Raw genomic sequence first — 10,779 nt, 5'->3', positions numbered from 1 at the left:
ACTTTTTAATTGGAGGGGGTAAATGATAATATATGTTCAAAGTCGGGGTGAAAGTTTAGAGACAGCCGCTAAGGTTTTTTAATAAATATAAGACAGTCAGTTGTTAAGGACTAACAGCCTGTTGTGTCTATGTTAAAGCAGTCTGTTGGTTTGTGTATGTCAAGATGCTTGTGGTGAGCTGGCCTTTTTATCTTGAGTCCACTGAACTCACTAATGAAGCTGCTGTGTAGCCATATCCCAGTGGCTTAACTGTTTCATACAGTACATGAACCTGACGGCTGCTCATGCCCCCGCAGTTAAGGGAGGGGGTGCAAGTGTTTTGCTTCTGGCTTTGCAATCCTCATCCATCTCTGCTGCCTGTCCACTCGTAGGGTGCATCCATCAAAGGTAACAGGATCTTAAAACGACAGGCCCTGCCTGTGAGAAGGGGGAAAAAAAACAATGCTGTTGCTGCACTGTGTCGCTTCTCTTTAAATTATTCGGGAGGGGAGGCAGGGGGCAGCAGGTGAATCTATACTGCTCTTCCCCATTCTCGCTCAAAATGACTTACTAATATGTGGGGTTTGTGCAGTAGCAGAGTTATGTGGGGATAAATTGCGATGATTTAGGAAAGACAAGTTTTTTGTGTATGTGGATGTGTTAATGACGGGGAGCTCTGTGATTTCTCACAACACAGCCTCTATCTGCATGTTACTGACTGATTTCCATTCCACCAAAATAGCCTTCTGAGTACTGATTACATACTGTCCCTCTCCCTGACACTGGTAAAGGTGATCCTCTTTAAATTTAAATACTGGGTGTTTAATTGAAAATTGTACAGAGCTAGAGAATATTTCTTTAAATTATTATGCGAGGAACAAGATTTTATAATTAAGTTTTACTTCCGTCTTCAGTATTCTAAGGGTTAATGTGATTTGCGGTTTCTTGCGTCCGTAAATATATATACTCATTTCTGTTTAAAGAAAAAAATATTTTTTTCTTTCAATTTGGGATTTTCTTTGGTTTCTGTAACTTCAAGCCTTGCTGTTCTGGCTTTGTACTTTGATAAAGAGGAGGGATAGACAGGGAGGAAAGGGTTAATATTCTGGTCTAATCAGAGCCGCCTTGTTCAGGTCAATGTACTGTATAAGGGGAATGATGTAAATTGTATAATATACACTTTTGATCTTGTATGTAAATTTCCATTACATTGCTGACTAACAGCAACTCTATTTAATTGCTTATTCTAGCTCTGGGATCTTGGATGTTAACGTGCATGGATGTATCTTGGCAGAGCAAACTAGCAACTGTGATTTTTACACAAATAAAACAGCACAATATTTTATCTGACTACTTGCTCCATTCTCTGTTCATAAGAACCTAAAGAAATGGGAACAGGAGGAAGCCATAAGAGAGCACCACCTTGTTGGGCCATCCAGTAAGACCATGGCTGAACTTCTGCTCATTTCCATCTTCCCCTGGAATAATAATCTTTATTAGTGTCCCAAGTAGGCTTACATTAAAACTGCAATGAAGTTACTGTGGAAAGCCCCTGGTCGCCACATTCCGGCGCCTGTTCCAGTACACCGAGGGAGAATTCAGAATGTCCAATTCACCTAACAAGCACGTCTTTCGGGACTTGTGGGAGGAAACCCACGCAGCCATGGTGAGAACGTGCAGGCTCCGCACAGGCAGTGACCCGAGCCGGGAATCGAACCTGGGTCCTGGGTGGTATGAAGTAACAGTCACTGTATACAGTGCCGCCCCATATCCCTGGATCTCCTTAGTACCTCGGCATCTGCATCTCTCTGGGATCACAACCTCCAAGGGTAGGTGCTTTCCCCTAATTTCTGTCCTACATGGCCGATTCCTTTTCCTGCGACTATGACACAGTCTAGTGTTTGCTGATAGAACAGTTCGTAGCCACAATACAGCTATAATCCCAGTGTAATCTCGTTTTCAAAGAAAATTAACCTGATGTGTCTATATAGAGAGTCCGAGTCTGCAGTAACAAATATAATCCAACTCATTCATCTCCTGTCATAAACTCCTTTGTCAAATAGTGAAACTGCCACTAAAATGAAAGACATTTCACGAACCACCCCAACATGGACATATATCACTCTTCCTCCCTCCTCAAACCAGCTACCTGGCAGGAGCTACAACAGGTATAAGAAGGCAGATTCCTGAGGGCAGCGAGGGATGAACAACTCACTGGTCTGTTCGTGATGCCCATAACCTGGACATGCATGAAACAAAATACTGAATTGCGAAGAGGATGTTAATACTGAGTACTATTTTGAGGTGAACCAGAACTTCAGGATAAGGAGACATGGGTGTTAACAGGTAAAAGACAAATGTGGGACTGTCGTCAGGAAGCACTTCACACGGTGATCAATACCTTGAATGCTTCTGGTATGGCAGTGGAAGAAAATGGCTCAGGTTATTGTAGAAGCATTGGATGGCATGTTGGGATTTCTGTTACTGTAAATTGGGTGGATTGAATGGTGACTGAAAGGCATGTGTGGCTGGATTCTCTGCCAGTGGGATGCTTCGTTTTGCCAGCAGGGTTCCCAACGGCGTAGGGCTGCCCCACAATGGGAAACCCCATTGACCAGCCGCCGTAACGGAGCATCCTGCCGGCGGGGTGAACTTGAAATGTGGCGGAGCAGAGAATCCAGCCCGTGATGTTTGCTAACTGCCCTGTAGTTAACTGTATATTATCTCTCAGACTTGCAATGCCTGTACCAGTTGTTGCTTCAATTACACATCTACATGGAGTCACCAATGTTTACTAGGGCAGGTTAATGTCAAAAACCCTTGTACTAAACTGCCCCATCTGTGGCTTAATAAATGAATAATGGATGAAACCAGCAGAAGGGATATTGACGGGCAATTCTACTCCCAGCTGTGACAGTTCCCAATATTACACATATCACTAACATCGGCTTTGCTTTTTCTTTCGGGTGAGACTTCTAAAATGAAGCTCCATCTGCTCTCAGGTAGGCAAAACAAACCCATAGCACTATTTCAAAGAGCAGGAGGCCTCCTGGTTATCCCTCAATCAACAACACTAAAGCAGATGATCTGTCATCTGCATATTGCTCCTTGTGGAAACATGCGGTGCAAAATGTGGATGCTACTTTTCACACATTACTTAAAATTCTTCATTTGCTTTGGGATGTCCTGCAGTCATGAAAGGTGCTGTATAAATGCAAGGCATCTTCGATCATGTCTAGCTATCTGGGTTGCAAATACACACGCAAGCTCTGAGTCCTGAGTTGGCCATAATTCCCATGGTCCTTTCCAGGTGGCCATCTGAGATGGCTACACATCACACTCTGGCAGTGGTTTCCAGACCCTAAACACTCCCTGTTTGAAAGATAATTTTCTCGTATCTCTTTTGCAAATTATTTTAAATGTGCCTTCGTTCTCTATCCTTTCGCGAGTGGGAACAGTTTCTTCCCATCAACTGTGAATATACCACTCGAGTTCTCTGTCAAATCTCCTCAGGACTATTTTCTTTGGGAGAAAAGAAGGCTAAGTTGTCCAATATCTTCAAGCTTCCCATCCCTGGAAACATTCTTGTGAACCTTTTCAGGGGGCTGGTGCAGACAAAGTGAGCTATGTCATGTAGCTAATGACCACATAGAATAGGACACGACCAATGAACAGTCAGGACACTCAGGGTGGTATCTCACTATAAAAGAGATGAGGCACTCACACCCCGCCTCTTTCCACAGACCAACATTTACAGAGTGAGACAGGGTGTATCCTCCGCATCACACCCCAGCATGTGGCTTAGAGCAAGGCTGGTTCAGTTAGACTGAGTTACTACATTTAGATTAGCAGAGAGTCTCATTGAGAACTGTGCTAATAGTTCAATAAAACACATTGAACTCACTTCAAAGTCTGGAGCATCTTTTACTCAAAACTGCATCAAGTGGCAGCTTGTGTTATTCCAAATTACATAGCACAACAGGCTGAATGGTTTCTTTCTGCTCTGTAATAAATCTGTGAAGTATCTGAGCTGCTGCCTTTTAGCTCTCCATTTTCTGCTGCTTTGGCTTCTAGGTTGATGTGCACCACAGCTGTCAATGCACTTTGGAACACAAACTAGTGGTTTTTCTCCTAACTGGTAAATGGAAGTATTGGATCCTTTGCTATTAACTCTTGTGACATATCTCCTAAGATCCTTTTCTGGACAGCAATCCTTCTGAAAAAATGTCCCCAGTCTGTGACTTGGCATGAATAAAAATACACAACATATTTGAAATGTGCAATATTATAACAGGTTTAATTTTGAGTTGTTGGCATATGAATATCGTTCTTAGTCGATTATACTATGCAGGTTTTTTTTATTCCTTTGCCCATGAGAAGGGGCTGAGGATAGCTTAACTAACATTACAATGGTGTTCCTATCAGTTGCTCACATGCATCAGAAGTGCATGCCATCAACGTAGAAGCTTCACGAAATGGAGGCCAATTCTTTCATTTTTCACTTAAAAATCATAAGACAACTTGCACATTGCACACAATCCCCACGATTAATATTGCAAAACCCGAGAACTTTATTATGTGTACGTTTTGGTGTTCCTGCCTTGGAGATTCTTATCCCAGCTTTTAGTACCTGATGTCTGTCATCTTCAGATCAAATCTCTTTCACTGCAGCACAAATGGCACCTTCTAATATGGAGAGCCAGGTGATTTTCTCTTCCTCTGTCTCTGTAGCACAAATCCATTGCCGTTTTGGCCCTTGCAGAACAAATGCATTGTGGATGTCTGAAACCCAAGAAAGATAGTTGGATATTTTTAACTTCTAGAGCCAAGAGCTGTAGAAACACTTAACTGGAACGGGTTCAGCTGCTGTGTGCGTCTTCCTAAAGATTGAGAAGTGAAACGCTTTCCCCTTAAGGAATTTTATCCTAAAATTCCCACATCAGCCCATCATTTGCCTGGCATGAACATTGTGTGTGAGTGACGTGCATTAACACAGGCATTCTCATTGCAATTTTTTTTTTCCACTTCCAATTGATTCTCCACGAGCCAGTTTTACAGGTTTGTTTTAAATTTTCTGACTGAAAATAAAAAAATGAAAATCGCTTATTGTGACGAGTAGGCTTCGATGAAGCTACTGTGAAAAGCCCCTAGTCGCCACATTCCGGCGCCTGTTCGGGGAGGCTGGTACGGGAATTGAACCGTGCTGCTGGCCTGCCTTGGTCTGCTTTAAAAGCCAGCGATTTAGCCCTGTGCTACTGATTGAGCTACTGGTCACACTCTCCCTGGGGTGAGCTTCCTTTCAACTGAATTGCTTCAATTATCTCTCAGCTGGGGTCTGGGACAAGGCAAAACCCAACGGACATGAGCGTCCCTTTGTTTGTAGGGTAAGATCCGCAATAGGGAACCTGTTGTGGAAGGTAAATTGTGCACATGTTCAATGAGGCTGGCCTTGCTGTGGCATAGGTCAATTGCTCTAGAAATTCCGGTGTGAAAAGTAGGAGCAAAAAATTAACCCTTACGCCACCCTTGTTACCAGCATCAGACTGGACAGCTACTCTCCTCCCTGCTGTTTGAAGGGGCTCAGACTGAAACCAAAACATTGTTTGCTCTATCCTATGAAGCAGTGCGTGCAAGCTTTAATTACAAGTAGGTAATGCTGTACATTTGGAGTCTGGGACGTCTTCAATGAGAAGCCTAGGGAGGGCCACGGCTGCCAAGAACTGGAGAGATGTCTTCGGACTTTGTTCAAAGGGCAGGTGAGAAACTGTCCTCGCGGTGAAAACCAGGGTGTCGTTGAAAAGGAAGAGACTCATGTCATTAATGTGCTCGTAAATCCTGAGGAAAAAGAAGCCAGAGTGAATAATGTAATCCTGCATTTCTACTGCAGCTTGTCTTGTAGCCAAAAGTTCAAAGCAGTATGCAACCCAAGCTGTGAAATACCCTCTCTGAACACCTGAGGTCGTGCTTCCAACTCACCTCTGTGGCCAAGTTTTTAGCCTCTCTGCTCTGCCTTGAATTCGCTGCCCAAGTTGGTGGCAGAGACAGTGATCCTAAACTCAAAGTGTCTGGATCTGTGCTGTAGGTTACAGACTATGGGCTGGGTGCAGGAAGGTGGGATTAGAAAAAGCACCTGGTTGTCCTCAGGCAGGCATGGTGTCCTGTGCTGTAACTTTTCTGTGGTTCTATGGTTTGCTCCGTTGTTGCATTCCACAGAACAAGCTTTCATTTACAAAGCACCTTTCATGACCTTGGGTCATCCCAAAGTGCTTTACAGCCAATGAAGTACATATTTTAATGTTGTAAATGAGGGAGGAAACATAGGCAATTTGTGCATAGCAAGTCCCACAACTAGCAATGCACTAAGGGCCAGATAATTTGTTTCTTTTTAATGTGTGGGTTGAGGGGTGGGTGTCGGCCAGGACACAGGGAAGAACACCAGCGTTTCTTACAAATATTGTCTTGGGATCTTTTATGTCCAGCTGAGGGGACAGACAGACAAAGTTTAATCTTCACCTGAAATCACAAAGCGCTCCTGTAAAATAAAATGGGGTTGATACATGTGCAGTGCTATTGAAATGCAGCTTTTTGTTGTTGAGGCTCAGCCCTTGGCTCATTAAAGTCACATTGTGATGTGCCGACCAGAAAATTTGTTGATGACCTATGCTCCCCACGTTGCCAATCTCAACAGTACCAGCAGAAAAGCGTCTTCACAACCAGGATTGGGAAGATTATTGAACCATTAGGATGCACTTACAGCACAAAACCTTTACAACCAATGCAAACTACTGGATATCTTGTCAGGAGCACTGTATATGTGTGTCTGTGTGTATTAGAAATTTGGGAAATGAATGTCGTTGACCATGAACTTGAGATGGAAGCAAAATAACAGGCAACTAGAGGAATAATGAGATGTGATTTGCCCAGTAACAAGATTAGCAGGCATCTAGAGACATTGGAGTGCAAATGGCCATATCAATGATCTTGTTTACCAGAAAACAGTGGGCCTATACAAATGATAACTTCTGAAAGTAAGGAATTTGAGTGATGTAGACAGCCGAATCCACATGGTGGGATATCAAAGAGACAGAATAGTATAACTGCTCATTCCCACATTGGGGAAGCAGGCTAGTTCTCCATCCAATAGTCAGACAGGCCAGTCCCTCTATGATCCGAGCCATGGAAGCCTGTTCCATTGTCGTTTAGAGCTATGGCAGACGTTGCTCTTCTCTATAAGACACCGTCTTGTGCCTTTGCTGAACTAGGAAGGTAAGTTTCCCAGAGTTTGTCACCTAAGCAGTATTATGTGTTAACTATTAGCTGGATTTGACCTATTGAGTTGCGAAAATTGGATGCTGCTTGTGAAAAAGGGGTGTCTCAGTTAGTTCAGGGTTATTTCAGGAACAAGAGAACTTCAGATAAAATGGTGTGTTTAGTTATTAATATACTTAAGTGTTATAGTGTATTAGTCTTTTATCCAGTAGTTTTTTTTCTTTTACTTTAATAAATATTCTTTATTAACCGTTTACACCACAACTGAACTGGTTCCTCTCTGGGTTGTATATTGTTCCTCCCATTATTCCAATTAAATATACATCACCACGAACCAGTGTTTCAAATTATGGTTCGGGGTTTAGTGAGACTCAGTTAATGTCAGTGTGCGTGTGGTTCTGTGAGGACCCGGCGATGAGCTTGGATATGAAGAGATTTACCTAAAGGAAGGACAAATCTTTCCATCGACACAACTCATCTGAGCCACCTCCTGAACCTGAATCAGGTACCGATTTGCCTCCAGCAGGATCTGTAAATCAATCACATCCACTTTAAAATACAGCAAAAAAAATTCTAGTGTAGCAGAACCCAACCTCATAATCAACCCCCTTAACAGGAGTATGGGGGCTGGGGGGGGGGGGGGGGGGGGGGGGGGGGGCTGATTAAAACACAAGCCAAATGTAGAGTCATTGAGCTTTACTGCACAAAAAGAGGCTCCTCGGACAATTGTGAATACTCAAACTAAATCCCAACTGGGAGTAACAATCTCAAACAATTGGACTGATTTGATCAATCGGGGAGTGAAGGCCCCAAGCTTTTTTCTTTGCCCACACTTGACCTGGGGTGACCCAAATGTGATGGTGTTACACTGGTTATTGAAGTGTTCTTCAGGGGTGAGTGAATATTGTTCTTAGTCCATTATACTATGCAGGTTTTTTTATTTCTTTGCCCATGAGTAGGGGGGTGAGGATAGCAGATAAGATGGTATAACATAGAATTTCGTAGTGCTGAATGTGGCCATTCCACCAAATTCTGCCTGTACTGGCTCTTTGCAAATAGCTTTCCAAATATTCCCATTCCTTTACCAGAAACCCTCCTATTTTAAGACACTCGGGAAAACCTTGAGTGGCACAGTGGTTAGCACTGCTGCCTCTCAGCTCCAGGGACCCGGGTTCAATTCTGGCCTCGTGTGACCGTGTGGAGTTTGCACTTTCTCCCCGTGTCTGCGTGGGTTTCCTCCGGATGCTCCGGTATTCTCCCACAGTCCAAAGATGTGCAGGTTAGGTGGATTGGCCATGCTAAATTGCCCCTTAGTGACCAAAAGGTTATGTGGGGTTACGGGCACAGGGTGGAGGCGTGGGATTTTTCCGAGGATCGGTGCAGACCCGATGGACCAAATGGACTCCTTCTGCACTGTAAATTCTATGATTGCTCTTTGATCAATTTTGGCCGACCTGCCCTCCCATCTTCCATGTGACTCTGTGCTGTTCCTGTGCAGCACCGCGGGGTGGTTTTGCTTTGGAAATGCAGCTTGTGATTAACCCAGTGCTCAGAACGAGAATAGTGTCATTGTTTTGTCACCAAGGATCAATATTGAACATTCCGGATCGGGAATGTACCGTACACAGGATTACTTGGAAGTGTTGATACTGCTGTTGCCTAGGTAACTCTGGCAGCCAATGTCCCTGTGATGATGGACCAGTTAAATCGGTGTAGAGGTGGAAAAACAGCTGCAAACAATGGAAATTTGGACAGAACAGAACATTGTAGAAATGCACAGTAGGCAGTCTGGGAAGAAATACAATCCACAGCCCACGGGACTGTCAGGAAAGCACCGATAAGATGTGGGAGCCGGTCGCCAGCTCAGAGCTCTGCTCAGGAAATTCAAGCCGGTTCAGTCATTGGCCGAGGCTCTCCTGTGGGGGTGGGGAGGCGGGATGGGGTGGGAGGCAGATGGGGAAAGGTGCTGGAAAATGGGATTAGAACAGATGGCGGGGATATCATAGACCGATCCAGAGGGCAGCAAAATGTACGTACAGTTAGTCAAATGCAGGACAAAACAAACCCCTCTGTAAAATAAAGCAAACTAGCGCGGGCAAGAAAAGTGTAATGTATCTAAGCAACAACTGTTGATCAATATGAGAAAAGCCAATAAAAAGATTTGCAAAAAAAAAAATGAACAGATAGGTGGTTGATGGCTGGCACAGACGGGATGGACCGAACTGCCTCTTTCTGTGATGAAAAACTCTATGACTCAGAAAGGAAGACTGCAGGAGTATTTCCAGTCGGAAGCAGGCCATTCAGCCCAACTACTCTATGCTGGTGTGCACACCCTGCCCCAGTTTACTTTGGATCAGCACAACCTATCCCTTTCTTCCTCATGGGATTATCTATCTTCCCCTTAACTGTACCTCTACTTGAGCAGCACGGTGGCCTAGTGGTTAGCACAACCGCCTCATGGCGCTGAGGTCCCAGGTTCGATCCCGGCTCTGGGTCACTGTCCGTGTGGCGTTTGCACATTCTCCCCGTGTCTGCGTGGGTTTCGCCCCCACAACCCAAAAATGTGCAGAGTAGGTGGATTGGCCACGCTAAATTGCCCCTTAATTGGAAAAAATAATTGGCTAATCTAAATTTTTTTTTTTAAAACGGTACCTCTACTATTCTACTTGACCACTCCACTCTCGGCTTAAAGATATCTCTCCTGAATTTTCTACTGGTGGTGGAGCTGAAGGAAGTTACAGAGATAGAGAGGGGAATGATTTCAGCAGCAGGATCAGTATTTAGATGCAATGGGAGACCGGAGTCAATGCTGGTCAGCAAGCACAGGATTATGGACAGTCTTCCACTTTTGCTCATTTTTGCCCTCTACAGTGTCATAGAATAGAATCTGCAGGGCAGATGGAGGTCATTCTGCCCATCGAGTCTGCACCGACCCTCCCAGGCCCACTCACCCGTCCTATCCCCATAACCTAACCTGCACACCTTTGGACTGTGGGAGGAAACCGGAGCACCCGGAGGAAACCCACGCAGACACAAGGAGAACGTGCAGACTCAACAGAGTCACCCGAGGCCATAATCGAAACCGGGTCCCTGGCGCTGTGAGGCCGCAGTGCTAACCACCGTGCCGCCATGTGGCACCTTTAAAAATGTTTTGCACGACCATGCGTACGCAACATCTTCCAAGTTGCTCCAAGGCTAAACAAGCCCATCGCTTAGCTGCAGCGTTGGTGACGGGTGAGCGTTACGTGGTGGAGTTGGGATAAGGTCAGTGACATTTTGGATGAGCTGAAGTTGACAGTCGGCACGGGGTCGGAGGCCCAGCAGGAGAGTCGTGTGCAGAGGTAGCGAAGGTTTCACAAGCAGGTGAACTGAGGCCAGGTCAGCAGGTAGGTTATGTTACAACGGTGGAGGTAGCTGAAGTGTTGGCACCAGAGCATTTAACTGTACTTTCAGAAACTTTACAGTAATCTATTAGAAGGATTATGGTATGGCCGAGGGCCATCTCTATGTTAGACACAATAATAACAAAGC

At 44.7% G+C, this 10,779-nt stretch overlaps 1 protein-coding gene across 3 annotated transcripts in view; it reads right to left on the bottom strand.

The window, feature by feature from the left end:
- Positions 1-4,091: 4,091 nt before the first annotated feature.
- LOC119976144 (epithelial cell-transforming sequence 2 oncogene-like) overlaps positions 4,092-10,779 on the bottom strand; it is an 83,657-nt gene continuing 76,969 nt past the window's right edge. For 2 of the 3 annotated variants that reach the window (XM_038816347.1, XM_038816365.1), the window contains 3 exons: positions 7,689-7,777; positions 5,624-5,814; positions 4,092-4,761 (listed from right to left, as the gene is read on the bottom strand). In XM_038816347.1, coding sequence (XP_038672275.1) covers positions 4,631-4,761; positions 5,624-5,814; positions 7,689-7,777 — 411 coding nt within the window. In that variant the 3' untranslated portion in view covers positions 4,092-4,630. The remainder of the gene's footprint in view (positions 4,762-5,623; positions 5,815-7,688; positions 7,778-10,779) is intronic. The other variant, XM_038816356.1, reaches the window with a different exon arrangement.

This window comes from Scyliorhinus canicula, chromosome 1 (genome assembly GCF_902713615.1).
Source record: "Scyliorhinus canicula chromosome 1, sScyCan1.1, whole genome shotgun sequence".
In the NCBI taxonomy this organism is placed as follows: Eukaryota; Metazoa; Chordata; class Chondrichthyes; order Carcharhiniformes; family Scyliorhinidae; genus Scyliorhinus; species Scyliorhinus canicula.
Note: the sequence above shows the minus strand (reverse complement) of the source record. Positions and strands in the feature narration are given on the sequence as shown.